Source organism: Molothrus aeneus, chromosome 27 (genome assembly GCF_037042795.1).
Source record: "Molothrus aeneus isolate 106 chromosome 27, BPBGC_Maene_1.0, whole genome shotgun sequence".
Classification (NCBI taxonomy): Eukaryota; Metazoa; Chordata; class Aves; order Passeriformes; family Icteridae; genus Molothrus; species Molothrus aeneus.
In genome coordinates this window covers 2,281,536-2,303,926 of record NC_089672.1, presented here as the reverse complement: position 1 = coordinate 2,303,926, position 22,391 = coordinate 2,281,536, and the positions used below count along the sequence as shown (strand labels likewise).

Sequence of the window (22,391 nt, the reverse complement as noted above, 5' to 3'; positions counted from 1 at the left end):
TTTAAAATTTATATTTAAAATTTTAATTTTAAAATTTTAAAATTTAATTTTAAAAACTAAATGCATATTTTTAATATAAATTTTAAATTTAAAAATCTAATTTTAAATTAATTTAATTGTAATTTTTTTCTATTTTTAGTGTCATGTGAAGGGTAAGACAATATAGATGCTATAATTTATGCTATTATAATTAGAAGTGAACTATTTCTTAATTATAATATGTTTAAGTGTTTCTTGGCTTATCAGTTTTTCTAGACTATGTTGTAAATGCTTTAAAGCTATTATCTAAAATGTAGTTAATATCATTAATAATAATAAATATATTATTATACTAATAATATTATCTAATAATATTAGATAATATTAGTATAATTAGTATTATATTAGTATATTAGTATAATTAGTATACTATTAGCATCATAGTATATTATAATATACTAATATAATAATATTAGATAATTAAAAATTAGAAATATTATTTTCTAATAATAATACTAATACTATTATAAAAATTATTTAATAAAACTAATATTAATATCTAAAATTATCTAGAGCAATTATGATCTAACATTACTCTCCGTGGGTCTATCTTTCATAGTTCTATTTCTCCAAAGAAATTTTGATCTCCTAAATCAACATTTCTTATCTCAAAATTTACGTACAAATCTGTACTATATAAACTTTCCGTTAAAGTTCAACAGAAAAAAATAAATAACAACAACAACATAAGAATAACAACAACAACAACAACAATAATAACAATTCCTCATTTCCCATGTTGTTACTCACGCAGGGGGACAGGGCTCGGTGTTGCAGCTCCTCTGTCGCTCGGGCACTTTGGTGTCAGCGCTGCAGAAGTGGTTGGGGACAGTTGAGCCATCAGAGAGCTTCCTGCACACCACAGACTGGATCTGGCTGCCTGCCCAGGGAGAAGAGGGAAGGGGGAAAGGGAGGCTGAGGCTGTGATGCCTCAGGTTGGAGCTTTTCTATGTTTCAGGTTCTGTGCTGCTTTAGTGTGTGGGTCTGAGCCTTATATCAGGGGATGGTGAGCTCTGTGCACAGAGCAGGGAGACAAAGCAATTCCTGCTCCAGCTGGGGACCAAGGACAAATGATCCAAATCTCAGCCCCAAGAGCACAAACAACGTGGGCTGGAGAGAGAAAAACAAGGATGGGACTGCATGGGCTGGGGCTGGAATTGGAGAATTAACTCCAATATGCTAATAGACCAACATTTATAAAAGTGAGAATGGGATATTGGCAATCAGGAATTGTTCCCTGGCAGGGTGGGCAGGCCCTGGCACAGGGTGCCCAGAGCAGCTGGGGCTGCCCCTGCATCCCTGGCAGTGCCCAAGGCCAGGCTGGACAGGGCTGGGAGCAGCTGGGACAGTGGGAGGTGTCCCTGACCATGACAGATGGTGAAAAATTTAATCTTTAAGGTCCTTCCACCCATACCTGCGGCCCAGCTGAAGATGGTACCCATGTTCTTTGCCCTGGCACAACTCCCACATGCCTGTGTCTGAGGTGGGGCTGTGTAAAGGCCTCAGAGGTCCAAACACAGCACGGGGGGTGTCCCACATGTCCCCCCAAAGGTGCCCAGCACCAGAGCTCACCCCCTGCACACAGCACAGAGCACTTGGTCCATGGGGTGTAGTGCCAGGAGTAGAGGCTGGAGCCATCCCTGCCCACGGGAGCGTTGAACTTGTAGCGGATCCCCTGCAGCTCTGTCCTCACCAGCACCTGCAGGAAAGGCACCCCCAGGACATCAGTGCCACCACAGTGACCACCCAGCTGGCATCCCACAGCCTCTCTAGCAGGCTGGAATATTCCCCTGTCCCCTTCAGCCCCTCCCAGTGCTGGCAGGGCAGCCACCAGTGCTGACAGTGATGCTCGATCAGAGAATGAGCTCCCAGGCACTCAAGGGTGGAATCATCCCAAAACCTGACAGATTAGGGCAGCAGACCTGAGAATTAGGGAGGGAGGTGTGGGAGTGCCCAGTGGATAAAGGACTGGCCCCCCAAGGAAGGGACTGTGGGCTCCTGTCCCACCTGGGGTGACTCTTTCAAGGCTGGATGTGGCACTCAGTGACACAGTCTGGCTGACAAGGTGGTGTCAGGTCACAGCTTGGTCTCAAGCGGCTTTTCCAAGCTAATTCTGTGATTTACTGTGTGAATTCAGCCCAATTTACCTCTGCTCCCTGTGTCCCTTTACCCCCAACAGCCACACCAGGGGCTGATCAGCTCCAACCCCCAGGCAGCCACAGCAAGATGGGTCTCAGACATCTTTTATGGAAAATCCTTTCCTTAGGATTTTTCCTCCTGAGAAGCTGAGAGGCCTCAGGAACAAAATGTAACCAATGGTTATCTGCTGCTGTGGAATGCAACAGGTGCATCTGGGATTGGTCTCATGTGGTTGTTTCTAATTAATGGCCAATCACAGCCCAGTTGGTTCGGACTCTGTCTGAGCCACGAGCCTTTGTTATTCATTCTTTCTTTTTCTATTTTTAGCTAGCCTTCTGATGAAATCCTTTCCTCTATACTTTTAGTATAGTTTTAATGTAATATATATAATAAAATAATAAATCAAGCCTTCTGAACCATGGAGTCAGATCCTCGTCCCTTCCCTCATCCTCAGACCCCTGTGAACAAGGTCACATTAATCCTTCCAGCCCAACGTAGGCCCACACCAGGAGGGGTATGAAGGTACCAACCATGACAAAGAGGGTGATGTTGGTGGGTCCCAAAGCCTCCAGCGACTCGGGCTCCTCAGGGGACCTCCTGTAGTGGAAGGTGGTGCCGGCGATGTCGAAGCGCCGGGGGGGATCGATGGAGAGCTTCCCGTTGATGAAATATTCCCCACTGTCCCCTCGCAGCGCTGCCAGCACAGGGGAGGGGGCTCAGCACAAAGCTCAGGGCACCTGGGCCAGCCTCAGCCAGGTGCTGCTCACCTGCAGGGCTCAGAGCATCGCTAAAGGACACCAGGGAGGGCACAGGGGCACCGATGGGCCCGAGGTGCCTCCCCAGCACCTCCCTGGCCACGCAGCCAGGCTCAAACCCAGCTGTACACGCTGGGTCGGTGTGGGAATCCACAAAATCAGAGGGTTTTGGGAAAGCTGCAAAAGGCAGGCCTCAGAGACAGCAGAACTGTGATTAGAGCTAAGCAGTACTGTCGCAGACATCTTTTATGGAAAATCCTTTCCTTAGGATTTTTTCCTCCTGAGAAGCTGAGAGGCCTCAGGAACAAAATGTAAACAATGATTATCTGCTGCTGTGGAATGCAACAGGTGCATCTGGGATTGGCCCATGTTGGATGTTTGTAATTAATGGCCAGTCACAGCCCAGCTGGCTCGGAGAGAGAGTCCGGGACAGCTGCCTTTGTTATCATTCTTTTCTATTCTATTCTTAGCTAGCTTTCTGGTGAAACCTTTTCTTCTATTCTTTTAGTAAAGTTTTAATGTAATATATATCATAAAATAATAAATCAAGCCTTCTGAAACATGGAGTCAGATCCTCATCTCTTCCCTCATCCAAAAACCCCTGTGAACACGGGCACACAGCAGCCATGAGATAGATCAGCAGAAAAATTATGTAAAAAGTACAAAAGTAAGGACAAATAGAACAATGGTCTGTGTATTAACACTTGTCTGGTATAACTCCCTAAGCTACAGAAAAGTTTATCTAGCAAGATATTAGGAAGTTTGAAGCTTAATAATGGAGCTCTCTGTTTGAAGGCTTACAAGCAAGTATTGTATTTGAAATAAGCAAGCATTGTTTAACCAAAGGTACGTGTGCTTATAGTGCTTGATTAGAACTACTGTCAATGTGCTTTCGCTTTGTGTGATTGGTCAAAAAACTTATAAAGTGAGCTGTAACATTAAGTTTTTGGTCTGCTGGTGGCATCTTCCCATTGTCATAACCATGGAATGAGGCTGATGCTGAAAAATAAAACAGCTCAGGGCAGTTCCCCAGCAGTCCCATCCCGCTGGTGATTTGTACATGGATCCTGGCCGGCGATGGTCGGGGCTGCGGGAGCTGCTGGGGCCCGGAGCAGGGCTGTGGTTGCCCGGCAGAGTCGCTAGAGGGGGATCGGAGCGTTCGCTCCTGCTCCTGCCTTCCCTCCGCTCCACCGAGCTCCGGGCACCGCTGCCCTGCTCGGGACGCGGGGGATGCTGCGCGCTGCGGGGGCTGGAGGATGCTCCCTCCATCGGGGATGCTCGGAGGGATGCCAGAGTGTCAAACACTGTCCTGAGAGCGCAGGAATGCAGAAAGGAGCCCCCACACACCGGGCAGGGAGGGATGGAGCCAGGAGAACCCTGCTGGCACCCGGCAGCCTCCAGGGAGAGCAGCCTGCCCTGCCCCACACCGCTCGGGGGACAGGGAGGAAAAAAGGGGAAAGAAAATCCTCGTGGTGAAAGCAGGGCTGAGCAAGGCTGGGAAACCAAGCCCGAGGAAAATGTGAGCGTTTTTAATGCCCAGGATGGCAGAGGGGAGATGGCAGGAGCTGAGGGAGGTGGGGTTTGCTCAGGGTTGTGGTGCTAACACAGGACAGGGACACTGGGGGACACACACAGCCCTGCTGCCTTCTCCTGCCCCAAATCCCAGCCTGGGAACCCCAAATCCCCACTCCCAGCTGCAGTGGGAAGTGCTCCCTGCATTTCCCTGTTAATCCCAGGCTGGGGATCCAGCCCCAGCCCCAGCTCACCCAGGTAGTTGATGGAGAGGTTCAGCTCCCGGATGTCGATGTGCACAGAACCCTTGGGGATCTGGATCACCTCCTCATAACCTGTGGGACAAGCAGGTGAGCAGCATTTTCAGCCTCCAATCCCAGAGCCAGAGCTGCCCTGGGCTGGATGGGAGTGTGAGCCAACCCCTTACCCATGGGGAAACGATGGAAAAAGCATTTGGGGCACCAGAATGGAGCAGGTTTGCACTGGGGGCTCCTGTGGTGGGACTGGGATCAACCCTGGGGAGCAGGGAAGGGGCTTGGAGCTCTGTGTCAGAGATTTGGGCACCACTGGAGGCTGGGGCACTATAGGGATGTGCCCCTTGTTGAGGGAGTGACAGAACTATTCTTTGTCCCCTTGAAAAGGAAAAAAGCCCAGAAGTTTCTCTCCTGGATTAGGTGAAAAGACACCTCATAGGATTTGGGGGACTTCCCTTCAAATTTAAGGACAGCCAATTGGACAGAAGCCAAAAAGTCCCACCTGAGTAACTTACTAGAAAAAGAAGAGAACAAAAACCAATGGCTTTTGTGAGGTGTTTTACTAGGGGCAAGAACCTCTTGCACCTGGCTGGGTTTTTCTCTGTAAAGAGTTTTGTTATTTTGCCTTTTATTAAAACTTTTCTGTTTCCCACACTACCACAGAAGCCATCCTACTGATTTTATGCCTTCTAAGGTAGCTGAGCTATTTTTCAGGGATATCCCACATTTCAAGGAACAGGGAACAGCAACCACGCTCTAAACACTTTTAGTTTCCAACCCTACCACAGAAACCTGTTGATTTTATGCCTTCTAAGGTAGCTGAGCTATCTTGGGTGTTATATAGATCTCCAAGAGCTGATGAGACCTGGCTCAAGGAGATATTTCAGGGATATCCCATATTTCAGGGAACAGGTAACAGCCACCACCCTCTAAACACTTTTTGTTTCCAACCCTACCACAGAAACCTGTTGATTTTATAATTTCTAAGGTAGCTGAGCTATCTTGGGTGTTATATAGATCTCCAAGAGCTTATGAGACTCGAGGAGACCCCTATTTCAGGGAACAGGGAACAGCAACCACTCTCTAAAGCAACACTTTTTGTTTCCAACACTACCACAGAAGCCATCCTACTGACTTTACACCTTCTAAGGTAGCTGAGCTATCTTGGGTGTGAAATAGATCTCCAAAAGCTGATGAGACCTGGCTCAAAGTGTCTCCTGTTTCATAGCACAGCTTGGCTGGTGGACGGGAGGGATTTGCTGCCTGGTGCTACCCCTTGGGACTGAACTCTGGGGTTTGTCCCTGCCTGTCCCCAGGGGCAGGTGAGGAGGAGGAGGAGGGGCTGGAGGGTGAGCAGGCTGTTTGTTCCCTACCTCCCTCGGGCAGGGAGTGGTTGAAGACGCCCTCGATGGTCTCGCAGGAGCTGCCATCGCCCCCGCACACCCGGCACTTGTCCTCCTTGGAGTCGGAGCCCAGCACCCGGTCACAGCCCACGTGCTGTGGGGAGGAGCAGCAGCAATGAGCCAGCCCAGAGGGACCCTGCTGTCCCCTCAGTGTCACAGACATCTTTTATGGAAAACCCTTTCCTTAGGATTTTTCCTCCTGAGAAGCTGAGAGGCCTCAGGAACAAAATGTAAACATTGATTATCTGCTGCTGTGGAATGCAACAGGTGCAACTGTGATTGGCCCATGTTGGATGTTTCTAATTAATGGCCAATCACAGCCCAGCTGGCTCAGACTCTCTGTCCAAGCCACAAACCTTTGTTATCATTCCTTCTTATTCTATTCTTAGCCAGCCTTCTGATGAAATCCTTTCTTCTATTCTTTTAGTATAGTTTTAATGTCATATATATAATAAAATAATAAATCAAGCCTTCTGAAACATGGAGTCAGATCCCCATCTCTTCCCCAATCCAAAAACCCCTGTGAACACGGTCACACAATTCCCCTTTGTTCCACTGCCCCATGGAGAAAAACAGATCCCAGAGATGCAGGAAGGGAGGCAGACAGACACACAGCCTGTCTGTCTGTCTGTCTGCCTGCTGGGGGATGTTGGCCACTCCCACAGAGCTTTCTTATAATTAACTTTTACAGCTCCCCCCAGATCCCATTGCAAGGGAAACATCAAAGGGGCGGCGGCTGCACAGGCCGGGAGTGCAGGGATCCATCTGTGAGGCAGGGAGTGCAGAGAGGATGGGAATGTTCCTGCTCCCACTGAGTCTCCAGGCAGAGAAACCATGGAATTATGGAATGGTTTGGGCTGGAAGGGACCTCAAAGCCCATCCAGTGCCATGGCAGGGACACCTCCCACTGTCCCAGGCTGCTCCCAGCCCTGTCCAGCCTGGCCTTGGGCACTGCCAGGGATGCAGGGGCAGCCCCAGCTGCTCTGGGCACCCTGTGCCAGGGCCTGCCCACCCTGCCAGGGAACAATTCCTGATTGCCAAGATCCCATCCAGCCCTGCCCTCTGGCACTGGGAGCCATTGCCTGGCTCCTGTCCCTGCAGGCCTTGTCCCCAGTCCCTCTGCAGCTCTCCTGGAGCCCCTTCAGGCCCTGCCAGGGGCTCTGGGGTGTCCCTGGAGCCTCCTCTGGTCCAGGTGAGCAGCCCCAGCTCTCTTAACCCTCCACCCATCCCAGGTCTGTGTGAGCAGTTTGAGGGCAGCGCTTGCCTGCCCTGGGGTCTGTCCCTGTCCCCTCTGCCCAGAGATCTGTCCTTACCCCCCTGCCCAGGGGTCTCTGTCCCTGTCCCCCATCCTGGGGGTCTGTCCTTGTCCTCTCTGCCCATGGTTCTGCCCTTGTCCCCCCATTCCTGGGTGTCTGTCCTTGTCCCCTCTGTCCAGGGGTTCTGTCCTTGTCCCCCTGACCTGGGTTCTGTCCCTGGCCCCCATCCTGGGGGTTTTTCCCTGTCCCCCCTGCCCAGAGCGTCTGTCCTTGTTTCCCCTGCCCTGGAAGTCTGTCCTTGTCCTCTCTGCTTGGGGGTCTGTCCCTGTCCCCCATTCCCAGGGCTCTGTCCCTGTCCCCTCTGCCCAGAGATCTGTCCTTGCCCCCCCATCCTGGGGTCTATCCTTGCCCCCCCATCCTAGGGTCTGTCATGTATCCCCATTTCAGGGGTCTGTCCTTGTCCCCTCTACCCTGGGGGCTCTGTCCCTGCCCCCCATTCCCAGAGATCTGTCCCTGTCCCCGGTGCTCTGGGGGTCTGTCCTTATCCCCCCATTCCCAGGGCTCTGTCCCTGTCCCCTATCCCGGGAGTCTGCCCTTGTCCCCTCTGCTTTGGGTCTGTGTTTGCTTCCCTGTCTTGGGGTCTGTTTCTGTCCCCTCTGCCCAGAGTTCTGTCCTTGTCACCCTGCCTGGGGATTTGTCCTTGTCCCTCATCTCCAGAGCTCTGTCCTTGTCCCTCATTCCCAGGGCTCTGTCCCTGTTCCATCTGCCCCAGGCTCTGTCCATGTCCCCCATCCTGGGGTCTGTCCATGTCCCCTCTGCCCAGAGTTCTGTCCTTGTCACCCTGCCTGGGGTTTTGTCCCTGTCCCCCATTTCCAGAGCTCTGTCCTTGTCCCCTCTGCCTGGGGGTCTGTCCCTGTCCCCCCTGCCCAGAGATCTGTCCATGTCCCCCATCCCAGGGCTCTGTCCTTGTCCCCCCTGCCCCGGGCTCTGTCCTTATCCCCTCTGCTTGGGGCTCTGTCCCTGTCCCCCCTGTTTTGGGTCTGTCCTTGTCCCCCATTCCCGAGTCTGTCCCTGTCTCCCCCATCCCAGGGCTCTGTCCTTGTCCCCCATCCCAGGGCTCTGTCCCTGTCCCCTCTGCCCAGAGCTCTGTCCTTGTCCCCTCTGCCTGGGGTTTTGTCCCTGTCCCCCATTTCCAGAGCTCTGTCCTTGTCCCCTCTGCTTGGGGCTCTGTCCCTGTCCCCCCTGTTTTGGGTCTGTCCCTGTCCCCCCATCCCAGGGCCCTGTCCCTGTCCCACCTTGCACTCCCCGTTGACGCAGATGTCATTGGAGTCCTGCCTGCAGGGGGTTCCATCCACCACGGCCGCCGCTCTCTCCGTGTAGAAGTTGAAGCCCTCGGCCAGGCAGTTGAGGGAGCACGCCTTGACACCCCCTGGGGAAGGAGCACAGCTTCAAACGGGTCCAAAAGTGTTGCAGTCAGGGAGAAAAATCACAGGGGCTTCATAAAATCATCTTAAAATCAAGCTGCTCTCCTGGAATCAGCAGAAATATCATAAAATGTTCATCAAATCAAACCTGCTCTCCTGTAATCAGTGGAAATATCATAAAGGCTTCATAAAATGAAACCTACACTCCTGGAATCAGTAGAAATATCATAAAATGCTCATAAAATCTTCATAAAATAAAACCTGCTCTCCTGGAATCAGTAGAAATATCATAAAATGTTCATCAAATCAAGCCTACCCTACTGGAATCAGTAGAAATACCATAAAATCTTTATCAAATCAAACCTGCTCTCCTGTAATCAGTGGAAATATCATAAAGGCTTCATAAAATCCTCATAAAATCAAGCCTGCTCTCCTGGAATCAGCAGAAATATCATAAAATCTTCATAAAATAAAACCTGCTCTCCTGGAATCAGTAGAAATAGCATAAAAGCTTCATAAAATCTTCATAAAAATCAAGCCTGGTCTCCTGTAATCAGTGGAAATATCATAAAGGCTTCATAAAATCCTCATAAAATCAAGCCTGCTCTCCTGGAATCAGTAGAAATATCATAAAATGTTCATCAAATCAAGCCTGCTCTCCTGGAATCAGTGGAAATATCATAAAGGCTTCCTAAAATCTTCATAAAATTAAATCAGCTCTCCTGGAATCAGCAGAAATATCATAAAGTGTTCATAAAATAAAACCTGCTCTCCTGAAATCAGTAGAAATATCATTAAATGTTCATCAAATCAAGCCCACTCTACTGGAATCAGGAGAAATAGAATAAAAGCTTCATAAAATCTTCATAAAATTAAATCAGCTCTCCTGGAATCAGCAGAAATATCATAAAGTGTTCATAAAATAAAACCTGCTCTCCTGAAATCAGTAGAAATATCATAAAATCTTCATAAAATCATCAAACCAAACCTGCTCTCCTGGAATCAGCGGCAAAGCCAGCACTTTGCAAGTTCCCATGTGAAAGCAATCCTGGCATGAGCATTTTGTTAATATAAAAATCTATTCCTGGGTGACAAACAACCAGAACCTGTATAAACTGTTTTTAGACAGAAAAATGAAAACTATCGCTCACAAACAGCTTTTCCTGCAGGTACACACCAGGGTTTGAGTGACCAATCAATATAAAATAACTTATTACTAATCAATAAATTGGCAAGAAAGCTACTGACCAATTGGAGCCACACAGAATAAAATGGTATAAAATGGTAAAATGGTATAAAAAGGAGAATAAAGAATTTATCCATTTATGAATAAAGAATGGGGTTTTTTCCACTCTGAAGAAAATGGGATCTGTGGGGTTTATTCCCATAAGAAAGGATGTGGAAAACCAGGGGGATGCCCCTGGAGGGGGGAGACAGGCCCTTGAGCTGGACACAGGCCCTGGATGTGACAGGGAAGGGAACAAAGTGATTTGTTCTTATCTGGGTCACTCCTGGCACTTACAGGTTGTAAAACCCTTCTGCCTGCTTTACCAGCAGGGAAACTGAGGCAGCAGCTCCTGAGGAACCTTTCCAAGGTTTTCTTTTCAGCTGCCAGAGCAGAAGAACAAAGTTACTGAGGCAGAGAAACCCTTCCTTCCTGCCTGAGGTGAATCCTTCCCAGCAAAGGTGATGAGGATGAAGGAGAAGGATCTTCAAGCCACAGCTGAAATTTCTGTATTTTCCTATATTTTCACCCAAATATCTGGATGAAGTGCCTGGAGCAGGATGTGCCTCCAGCCGAGCATTCCCTGCCTGCTGCCATGGGATTTTCTCAGACCCTGTTGTGGCTTGAGGATGAAGGAGAAGGATCTTCAAGCCACAGCTGAAATTTCTGTATTTTCCTATATTTTCACCCAGATATCCAGATGAAGTGCCTGGAGCAGGATGTGGCTCCAGCAGGGCACTCCCTGCCTGCTGCCCCTGGATTTTCTCAGCCCCTGGTGTGGCTTGTGGCGTTTGCTGCCTTTATTGAGCATCCCAGGAGCCTGAGCTGTGCCAGCTCCCTCCTGGAGGCAGCACCCAGCTCCTGATCCCTGTGCCAGAGCTGGGGAAGCACCTTGGATGGCAGGAATGGGAATGTGCAAAAGGGAAACTCGATACAGAACATCAAAGGGGTGAAAGGAGGGGAGGGGAGGGGGCCCAGCTGTGCCAGAGCAGCTGGAGGGAAGGAAGAGCAAAGCTGGGAGAGGGAGGAGCAGGAGGAGACACGAGAGGGGAATTCAGCAGCTTGGAGGCATTTTCTGGAGCAGGATGCCTGGGCAAGCCCCTGGAGAAGCAGCTGCTGAGCAGGGGGAGCTCAGCAAAACTGCTGTGCCAAGCTGCTCCACGTGGGATGAGTGCAAATGGTCCTGCAGTTTGTCCTGTCTCGGGGTTTCTCATTAAAACTGGAGCATTTTCGTTCAATTTTGCCTGTGTGCTATTTGGAAAGTGCCTAAAAATTGGAGGGTTAGGGTCTGCAAATGAGCCATTAAAGAAAGACATGTAAAGCTTTGCTCAACCTCATCTTAGGATGTTGGCTTTTCTATTTTTCATCAATTTGTAACCCTGCAGTTCTTTAGTGTGTAACCCCAAACTCCATGTACAGTGTGAGCTGCTGCTTTCCCATTTGGGGCAGACACAGCAATTCCTCTCCAGGCTTGGGAATCAATCCCCTGCCCCAACTGAGAGCAGGGGATGCCCTTGGGGAGCAGGCACTGGGCTCCTGTGCCAAGCTGCTCCACGTGGGATGAGTGCAAATGGTCCTGCAGTTTGTCCTGTCTCGGGGTTTCTCATTAAAACTGGAGCATTTTCGTTCAATTTTGCCTGTGTGCTGTTTGGAAAGTGCCTAGAAATTGGAGGGTTAGGGTCTGCAAATGAGCTATTCTAAAAATTAAAGACATAGAAAGTTTTGCTCAACCTCATCTTAGGATTTTAGCTTTTCTATTTTTCATCTATTTGTAACCCTGCAGTTCTTTAGTGTGTAACTCCAAACTCCACACCCAGTGGGAGCTGCTGCTTTCCCATTTGGGGCAGCCACAGCAATTCCTCTCCAGGCCTGGCAATCAAGGACAGCTCACTGCCTCAGGGCCCAGAAATGGAAACAAAAATGAGCTGGGGAGAGCAAACTTGGGGTAAATGACTCCATTACCTGAAGCTGTAATTGGGAGGTTAACTCCCAATATGCAAATGGACCCAAATATCCAGAGGAAGTTCCCTCAGAGGGAACAATCCCTTCCCAATATCCCATCTATCCCTGCATTCTGTCAGTGGAAGCCATTCCCTGTGTCCTGTCCTTCAAGGCCTTGCTAAAATTCTCTTTAGTTCCAGTCCCCTTTAGGCACTGGACACAAACCAGGTCTCCCCAATTCTGAGAGAGAGCCCAAGCTTGTCCAAAGTTGTTCCTTGACTTTCCCCACTCCATGGTTCCTCCCTGGGCCACTTTCTTTTCTCCTTTTCTTTTCTTTCTTTTCTTTTCTTTTCTTTTCTTTTCTTTTCTTTTCTTTTCTTTTCTTTTCTTTTCTTTTCTTTTCTTTTCTTTTCTTTTCTTTTCTTTTCTTTTCTTTTCTTTTCTTTTCTCTTTTCTTTCCTCTTTCCTTTTCTTTTCTTTCCTCTTTCCCCTTTCCTTTCCTTTCTTTTCCTTTCCTTTCCTTTCCTTTCCTTTCCTTTCCTTTCCTTTCCTTTCCTTTCCTTTCCTTTCCTTTCCTTTCCTTTCCTTTCCTTTCCTTTCCTTTCCTTTCCTTTCCTTTCCTTTCCTTTCCTTTCCTTTCCTTTCCTTTCCTTTCCTTTCCTTTCCTTTCCTTTCCTTTCCTCTCCTCTTTTCCTCTCCTCTCCTCTCTTTGAATAAACAAAATGAAAATGCTCCTCATGACCATTGCTCACAGCCACTTTGGGAAGAGGAGATGAAGCTCCCAAATCCCTTCAAAACAAGGTCAGCCCTGCCAGCCTCCCCCCAGGGCAGAGGTCTCATCACTCATTTTGTGGCAGAGGAAGCTGCAGCACAGAGAGAGGAAGGGGCTCTTTATGAAAGCCAAAAATCCCTGTCAGGGTCAGATGATGCCTCAAGGTGATGTTCAGCTGGCCAGCCCAGCCCTGGGCCATGCCTGGGGAGGAGAGAGGCCTGAGCCAGGGTTGTTTTCCACCTTGGCACCCACTGGGGTCTCGGGGTGACTTCACAGCCTCCCAATTTTATTACATTTTTATTGATCCATGCCCTGCAGCCTCAGCACAGCTGCTCCAGCTGCAGGAGCTGGGCTTGTTTGCACAGCTGGGAAGGATTTCCCCAGCCCAGTTCATTAACTCCACCGAGGAGATGAGCTGTTCCTCCTCATTATTGAGAGATTTGTGCCACAGAGGCTCCTCCAGAGCCTTCTGCAGGACCCAGGGCTGACCTCAGGAAAGGGAAGTGCTGCTTTTTGAAGGATCCACCAGATCCCACCCCTTCTCCTGCTCAGGAAGCTCTCCCTGCCTGCTCTGTCTCCTCCCCATTGAGTACCTATTTTAGGTTGGAAACGGGGCTGTGTGTTCTGTTCCCACCTGTCAGAGCTGGGGCAGTTCTCTGCTGTTCTTGGGGCAGTTTTTTCTTTATCTCTCCCACACCAACCCTCCCTCCAGGAGATCTCTGCTGTCCATGGCCACTGAGTGTCCCTGCAGGGCTGATCCAATTCCATCATCCCATGGGAAGATGCTACGCCCAGGGGAGGAGCCAAGCATTCCTACCTGGATCCAATGTGAGCCTGGCACAGCCCAGCAGCCTTTGCCCAGTGCATTCCCAGAGGAGCAGCTTCTGCTGCCCTGCATGGCCAGAGGGAGCCCAGGCCCATCTCCAGCAGCCCTGGAGCTGCAGAGGAAAACTCCCCCCTTGTGCAGGATCCCTGCTCCAGCAGAGCCACAGCTGGCACTGCAGGAGGGCTGAGCCCCCATGGGATGGGGCTGTGCCACCCCCTGACACACAGGGGACAGGGCATGGTCTGACTCTGGCAGTGGTTTGTTTGTTTTTTTGTGCTATTGCATTTGTATTTTTAATTTTCTTAGTAAAGAACTGTTATTCCTATTCCCATATCTTTGCCTGAGAGCCCCTTAATTTCAAAATTATGATAATTCAGAGAGAGGGGGCTTGCATTTTCCATTTCAGTGGAGGCTCCTTCCTTCCTTAACAGACTCCTGTCTGTTCAAACCCAGGCATTTTCCCCATATATCCCAAATTCTCGTGGTTTCTCCCTTCCCTGTTTCCTCATTGGTTGTGCTATCCCTGGTGTCCAGCCCCATCTTCCCTGTAGGCCAATGCCCTTTTTCCTGCCCTTTGTGCCATCCCTGTGCCCTCAGACCATTGTGCAGAGCACCTGGCCAGGTCTTTGTCCCTGATCCCTTTGGCGTGGTGGATGCCATAAACCTTTGCTGGAATACATCATAAAAACCCTTCCTGCTCTTCCTCTGCTGAGCTGTCTGTGGTGTGTGTGTGCATGGACCTGAAATGGCTGCTCTCACAGAATCACAGAATTCCAGAATCACTGGGATGGGAGAGACCTCCAAGACCATCGAGTCCAACCCAGCCCCAGCACCTCAACTGAGCCCTGGCACCCAGTGCCACATCCAGGCTTTGTTAAACACACCCAGGGATGGGGACTCCACCACCTCCCCGGGCAGAACATTCCAGAGCTTTATCACCCTTTCTGTAAAAAACTTTTTCCTGATATCCAAACTATATTTTTTTCCTATTATCCAACCTGTATTTCCCTTGGCACAGTTGAGGCTGTGTGCTCTGGTTCTGTCAGTTCCTGGAGAAAGAGCCCAGCCCCAGCTGAGCACAGGCACCTTTCAGGAGCTGCAGAGAGTGATGAGGGCACCCCTGAGTCTCCTTTTCTCCAGGCTGAGCACCCCCAGCTCCCTCAGCTGTTCCTCACAGGGTTTGTGTTCCCAGCCCCTCTCCAGCCTTGTAGCCCTCCTTTGGACACATTTAAGAATCTCAAGGTCCTTCCTAAACTGAGGGGCCAGAACTGGACACAGCACTCAAGGTGTGCCCTCACCAGTGCCTGGTACAGGGGCAGAGTGACCTCCCTGCTCCTGCTGGCCACACCATTCCTGAGCCAGGCCAGGAGCCATTGGCCTTCTTGGCCACCAGGGCACTCTGCTGGCTCATGTTGTTGACCAGTGCTGCCAGGTCCCTTTTAGCCAGGGCACTGTCCAGCCACGCCATCCCCAGCCTATAGCACTGCTGTCACAGACACATTTTCTGAAAAATCCTTTCGTTAGGATCTTTTCTCCTGGGAAGCTGGGAAGTTTCAGCTTCTCCACGTTTTGCTGCTTTGGAATGAGATTTGGAGAATTGTTTACCCAGCATGTGAATTGTTTTTACTTGATGTTCAATGACAGCCAGCTGTGTCGAGGCTGTGAGCAGTCACAGGATTTCCTGTCCTCTCCTCTCCTCTCCTGTCCTCTCCTCTCCTCGAAATTTCCTTTCCTTTCCTGAAATTTCCTGTCCTTGCCTTTCCTTGAAAATTGCCTTTCCTGAAATTGCCTTTCCTTTCCTGAAATTTCTTTTCCTGAAATTTCCTTTCCTTGAAACTTCCTTTCCTTTCCTTTCCTTGAAATTTCCTAGAAATTTCCTTTCCTTTCCTTGAAACTTCCTTGAATTTCCTAGAAATTTCCTTTCCTTTCCTTGAAATTTCCTTTCCTTGGAATTTCCCTGAAATTTCCTTTCCTTTCCTTGAAATTTCCTTTCCTTGAAATTTCCTATGAAATCCTTTTATTCTATTCTTTAGTATCGTTTTAATAGATAATTTTCTTTTAATATCATATATATCATAAAACAATCAATCAGCCCTCTGAATCATGGAGTCAAGATTCTCCTCTCTTCCCTCACCTCCCTGCAAGCACCACCACACCCTGCCTGACTCCCAGTACGGAGCTTTGGAAGCCTTCAGGCTTCTGAAGGAGCCCCTTTGAGGGGGTTTCAGCATTTCTGCCGCCCTGCCCGGTGGCAGCAGAGGATGTCAGCCCCAGCAGCCCCAGCTCACCTCCCCGGTAGGTTTTCCAGGTGTAGTACTTCCCTCGGAAGGGCACGCTGTCGAACTCGGCGCACTGCAGCTCTCGGAAATCCTGCGAGCCCGGTGGGCAGTCCTGTGGGCACAGCCATGGTCAGCGTGGGGCTGGGGGGCACAGCTGGGCATGGCCACCAGCCCCTGGGGACAGGGACACCAGCTCTGACACTGGGGCACGGCCACCAGCCCCTGGGGACAGGGACACCAGCTCTGACACTGGGGCACGGCCACCAGCCCCTGGGGACAGGGACACCAGCTCTGACACTGGGGCACGGCCACCAGCCCCTGGGGACAGGGACACCAGCTCTGACACTGGGGCACGGCCACCAGCCCCTGGGGACAGGGACACCAGCTCTGACACTGGGGCACGGCCACCAGCCCTCAGGGACAGGGACACCAGCCCTAAAAATGGGACACTGCCACCAGCTCTGACATCAGGGCACTGCCACCAGCCCTCGGGGACAGGGACACCAGCCCTGACATCAGGGCACTGCCACCAGCCCTCAGGGACAGGGACATCAGCCCTAAAAATGGGACACTGCCACCAGTTCTAGACAATGGGCACTGCCACCAGCTCCTCAGGGACAAGGGACACCAGCTCTAAAAATGGGGCACTGCCACCAGCCCCTGGGGACAGGGACACCAACTCTGACATCAGGGCACTGCCACCAGTTCTAGGCAATGGGGCACGGCCACCAGCCCTCAGGGACAGGGATACCAGCCCTGACAACAGGGCACTGCCACCAGCTCCTCAGGGACCCCAGCCCCTTGGGGACAGGGACACCAGCCCTGACACTTGGGCACTGCCACCAGCCCCTGGGGACAGGGACACCAGCTCTGACAGTGGGGCACTGCCACCAGCCCCTGGGGACAGGGACACCAGCCCTAAAAATGGGGCACTGCCACCAGCCCATTAGGGACAGGGACACCAGCCCTGACACTGGTGGCAGGACAGTCCCTCCTGCAAAGCCAGGCACGATTTGAAGTCCAAGAGCACGAGGAGGGGCCCCAGGAGCTCTGCCTGATCTGTGACCCTGGGGAGCAATCCCCCAAACCCAGGGAAGCAACAGGACCCGTCTGCTTCCCTCTCCAGCAGCCCGTGGGTGTTAAAGCTGCAATCCCCAGGTCCCAAGCTCCTCTGAGCATCCCCTCAGCGCAGTTTTTCCTGTAAATCTTTGAGGTGTAACCCCCAGCCCCGGGAAGCAGAGTCTGACCCAGCCTCACCTGAGCAGCTGTGCAGGAGCAGCCTGGGAGAAGCAGAGCTGGAATTCTCTCTCTCCCCTCCTTTCCCTCCTTATCTTTGGGCCCCTCTGGATCCCGGAGCCCCGCAGGTCCGTGCAGCCCCCCCGCCCCCGGAGCCGGCTCCCACACCTGCCTGGTCCTGCCTGGAATTCCCCATTGCGGGATCGCTGCCGGCTCACCCCGCCCTGCCCCTGCCCTGCCTCCTCCTCCTCTTCCTCCCACGGCTGCACAGAGCACCCCGCACCTGGGAGGAGAGGGCTCATCCCACCTGGACAGAGCTCATTCAACCCGGAGAGGGCTCAACCCAAACTAGAGAGGGGTCATCCCACCTGGAGAGGGCTCAACCCAATCCGGACAGGGCTCATCCCACCCGGACAGGGCTATTCCCAGTTGGAGAAGGCCCATCCCACCTAGACAGAGCTCATCCCAATCTGGACAGGGCTCATCCCATTTGGAGAGGGCTCAACCCAATCTGGACAGGGCTCATCCTACTGGGAGAGGGCTCATCCCACTGAGACACAGCTCGTCCCAACTGGAGAGGGTTCATTTCACCTGGACAGGGCTCATCCGACCCGGACAGGGCTGATGCCAACTACAGAGGGCTCATCCCAGCCAGAGAGGGCTGATCCCAGTTGGAGAAGGTTCATCCCATCTGGACTGGGCTCGTTCAACCCAGACAGGGCTCATCCCACTGAGACAGGGCACATTGAGTCCCAGCAGGGTTCATCCTAACTGGAAAGGGCTCATCCCACCTGCACAGGGCTGATCCCATTTGGAGAGGGCTCAACCCAATCCTGACAGGGCTCATTCAACCAGAGAGGGCTCAAGCCAGTCTGGACAGGGCTGATTCCATTTGGACATGGTTCATCCCAACCCAGACAGGGCTCATTCAACTTGGAAAGGGCTGATCCCAATCAGAGAGGGCTCATCCACCCTGGACAGAGCTCATCCCAACTGGAGAGGGCTCATTCAACCCCGACAGGGCTCATCCCACCTGGACAGGGCTGATCCCATTTGGAGAGGGCTCAACCCAGTCCCGACAGGGCTCATTCAACCTGGAGAGGGCTCCACCCCATCTGGACAGGGCTCATCCCAATCAGACAGGGCTCATCCCACCCCAGACAGGGCTGATCCCAACCTGGACAGGGCTGATCCCATTTGGAGAGGGCTGATCCCAACCCAGACAGGGCAGATCCCAACCCAGACAGGGCAGATCCCATTTGGAGAGGGCTGATCCCACCAGACAGGGCTGATCCCCCTCCTCCATCCCTCCCAGCCCCTCTGCCCCCACTCACATCAGTGTTGCAGGAGCGGTAGCGTTTCCTCTCTCCCAGGCAGTACTTCCCTCCGATGGTGGGCCTGCCAAAGAGGAAGGAGGTTTGTGAGACTGTGACATAGATAGATAAGAAGACTCTCACATGGTTTGTGAGACTGTGACACAGATAAGAGCTAACAAACATCTGAGTCCCAAGAAGAAATACCATCCCATGATTTAATCCCGACCTTGGCAAAAAGAAGTTACAACTCTCCATCCATCCAGCCTCTGCTCTAGCTCAGCCTTCCCAAGGCATCACAGGCACCTGGATGTGCCTCCCCATGGACACCAAGGGTTGGGGACACGGCAGGGCTGCAGTGACAGGGCCACCCCCACGTGTGGATGCCATGGGACAGAGAGAGAGAAACGGCGAGCGTTTCTCACAGCGGCTTGGGAGAAGTTTTAGGGAGCTGGAAAGATGTGATAACCTGTTGACTCTAAACAATTTGCAGGTGCTGTTTTTCTACTTTATTTTTCTGTTCCTCTCAAGTGTAGGAGCATTGGGGGGTAGTATGGTCAGGACAGATGGAGACGAGAGATCTCTGCAGCCAGGTCGTGGAACTTGGGGTTTATTGCAAAGGGCCTGGGTGCAGGGCCCTGCTGGGAGCTGCCAGGCACAGCTCAGAGCAGGCCCCAGAGAAGAGAGGGACAGAGAGGATGAGAGGGTAAGAGAGTAAAAGGGTAAGAGAGCGAGGTTCCCGTTACAATACAATAAATCTTCTTCTGTGTTGAATGTTCTGATTCTCACTAACCAATCTAGTACAAGATACAAATCCTATAGCATTTCCATACAGCCTATAAGAATCACTACATTACCATACTGTGCTACATTTTAAACCCTAAAAACTCCTCTTTGGGCCCCTTCTGCCAAGCTGTAGGGTCTGCTCTGACCCTTGGAGCTGTCTGCAAGCAGAGGGTGTTGTTTCATCAAAAGGGGATCACCTTCAGCTGGCCATGCCATTGTTTTCTCGTTGTTCAGTAACTGAGGGATCTCAAAGCTTGCTTTCATTTCAATTTCGCTTACAGTTTCTATATTCTCAAAATCTTTTGCCAGGCAATCATATTTATAAGGCTTTCCTGTTTCATCTTCCCCAACACTCAAGGACAGTGCGCGAGAAAGATGTTTCTGTAAGTTAGCCAATAGAATAGAATCCATCGTACCACTCTATGAAAACCACGTGTTTCTTTTGAATAAACCCTTCTTTGCCCTTTCTACCATCCTGCCTCTCTCCTGCCCCAACCCTGGCACACGAGTGACCCCCACGTACCTGGGGCTGTCGCAGTGGCGCACGGACGAGGAGACGCCGCCGCCGCACGTCCGGCTGCACTCGCCCCACGATGACCACGAGCCCCAGGCTCCGTCCACGCCCTCCGGCCGCGTCCCGAAGGGCACACACTCCCTCTTGTAGCACCACTGCGGGGACACAGAGCTTGGGATACCTCGGCAATGGGGGTGTCAGAACTCAGCACATCCCTCCGGGTGTCCAGAGTTGCCGAGAACCCTGACGGGGGGCTCGGAGACCCTGGCACAGCCCAGAGCACCTGGGGATTTGATTGTGACCCCTGGAGCAAGTTGCCAACTTTGTATGAGGACCTGAAAGTCACAGAAGTTTAAACAATGTAATAATAAAATTATCACAGGGTGAAAATGTAGATTTTAGGATTTTTGGTATGGGGGTTATGGGGACAAGATGGAGGAACTTGAGCGTGTCCAGCCTTTCTTCTGCTTCTTGTTCTCCATTTTCTGCAGTGACGTTGGCACTTTGGGATTGGTTTAGAGTAGAAATGCACTGTCTAACATGGGTGATAGGTATTGGGAATTAAGTGTAAATATGTTATATGTAGTTTGTAGTATAAAAAGACAACACCACCTTGGGGGTGGTCAGAGTGCCTGTGGCTGCCCTGCTGAGCAGATCTCAGCTGGGCAGAAAGAAAATTTTATAGATAAGAATTAATAAACAACTTCAAGACCGAAAACTGAAGAGCTCTGACTCGTTCTTCAGACGTGGGGGCTGAAACAGAGACATCCTGCACATCTCAGGGGGGAATCTTCCTGCCAGAGCCTCCATGGAGCCAGCACAGGGCTGGGATCTGCTTTGGTCCTGAGGAATCTGAGCTGGGAGCTGCAGCGGCCTCAGAGCCAAATTCTCCAAGGCAAAGAGTGCTCGCCTCTCCTTGGGGTCAGTGGGATCAGTGTCCCCAGCCCCTGTGGCACCATCCAGGCAGGCACTGGCAAGGGGTCACATCCCAAATGTTGCCCAGAGCAGCTGTGGCTGCCCCTGGATCCCTGGAAGTGTCCAAGGCCAGGTTGGACACTGGGGCTTGGAGCACCCTGGGCTATGGAAGGTGTCTCTGCCCATGGGTGAGGTTTAAGGTCCCTCCCAACCCAAACCAGTCTGGGATTCTCCTCTAAAGAGGTCCTGGGTTCCCATCTCACATCTTATAAAAGCCCTCGGCAGAGTTCCAGGTGATCTTGGACCGGAGCTGCTGCTGCTGGGCAGGGCCAGGATCCCTGGGGGACATGGCCACAACCACTGCCAGGACAGAGTGAGTTTTGTTTGTACTGAGAGCTCAGGTTGTGGTTTGTGCATCCAAAATGTCCAGATCAGCAAAGAGCTCGAGTTCAAATAAAGTTTAAATTGTAATAATCAGCGTTGTTGTGTCATCATTCTGCTGAGGATCCTTAAAGAATCCCGTCCCTGTCCTACTGGGAGACAGATGCTCATGGAAATTTGCCTATGAAATATTTCCCTCAGGCCTGGCACGTGTCCCACAGCCCCTGGAGTCCCCAGCCATGGGAGGGTGGGACGGTGCCAGAGCCGCCCGGGCGCGGTGCCGGACACGGAGCCCTGGGGGCTGAGATAATCCCAGGAAGGAAGAAAGCTCTGTGTGCTCCTTCCAGGGGCTGGGAACCCACCCTGGAGCTGCTGGCACAGCCTCTCCCTGCTCCTCCCGAGCCAGCTCTGCATGGGCAGCCGGGAAAAATGCACGGTGGCTTCCCAGGAATCCCAACTCACGATCCCTGGGAGCACCAGAGCCTCTCCAAAGGGGGATCCCATGTGGAGGAGATACTCCACAATATTCCCACAGCCTGGGAATAGCTCTAATAAACCCTGGGGGCCCTTCCCTTCCCTTCCCTTCCCTTCCCTTCCCTTCCCTTCCCTTCCCTTCCCTTCCCTTCCCTTCCCTTCCCTTCCCTTCCCTTCCCTTCCCTTCCCTTCCCTTCCCTTCCCTTCCCTTCCCTTCCCTTCCCTTCCCTTCCCTTCCCTTCCCTTCCCTTCCCTTCCCTCTGAAGAGCCCTGGTTAAAAAGCAGTTACGAAGCTGGGGGAAAGGATTGATTAAAAGTGAGAAAAACTGGGAAAAAGGAGGAAAAAATGCCACTGTGGGTTCTTGGGGTAAGTCAGGTGAAGCCATAACAACCACAGGAGATGGATTAATTTAAAAAAGAAGGATCTGGGAGGAGGAAATACCCAGAGGTTTGGGATGTGGGCACAGCAGAGTTTGGCTCAGCCTTCCCCCACACTGGCTGACAGAGCACAGGAATTTTCTCTCTCCTTTAATATTTCATACTTTAAATTCCCCGATCTTTCTGTCTGCTCTCCCCAGGGCAAAGGGAGAAGCCAGGGAAGACCTTGGAGAGCTGCTCCAGCCAAGGGCTGAGGTCTGGGGCTCACCCCAGCAGCTCCAGCTGGGAACAATACAGAAACTTAATATAAAAGCATATTCTTCTTAATATAAAAATGCATTCTTCCACCCAAGGTCATCAAATCACTTCCAAATAATGAATGGATCCAAAAGGATAAGCACAGGGAGGTAACTGGGGGTTCAAAGGGAGCCAGAATCCTCACAGGGAGCCAGAATCCTCACAGGGAGCAGCTCCCACAAATCCTGGGGGCTGTGACTGCTTCATTTCCCTTCCCTCAAGGCTTTTGAAACAGCCTGATGAAAAAGCAGCCACAAAGTGGGGGAAAAGAG

At 51.3% G+C, this 22,391-nt stretch overlaps 1 protein-coding gene across 1 annotated transcript in view; it reads right to left on the bottom strand.

Annotated features, from left to right (window-relative positions):
- The window catches only part of ADAMTS10 (ADAM metallopeptidase with thrombospondin type 1 motif 10), a 63,446-nt gene that overhangs the window by 7,102 nt on the left and 33,953 nt on the right, over positions 1-22,391 (bottom strand). Inside the window, exons 12-20 of the mRNA XM_066566198.1 lie at positions 19,684-19,829; positions 18,396-18,459; positions 15,835-15,937; positions 8,654-8,787; positions 6,073-6,196; positions 4,700-4,780; positions 2,709-2,872; positions 1,612-1,738; positions 790-919 (exon numbers count right to left, since the gene is read on the bottom strand). Coding sequence (XP_066422295.1) covers positions 790-919; positions 1,612-1,738; positions 2,709-2,872; positions 4,700-4,780; positions 6,073-6,196; positions 8,654-8,787; positions 15,835-15,937; positions 18,396-18,459; positions 19,684-19,829 — 1,073 coding nt within the window. The remainder of the gene's footprint in view (positions 1-789; positions 920-1,611; positions 1,739-2,708; positions 2,873-4,699; positions 4,781-6,072; positions 6,197-8,653; positions 8,788-15,834; positions 15,938-18,395; positions 18,460-19,683; positions 19,830-22,391) is intronic.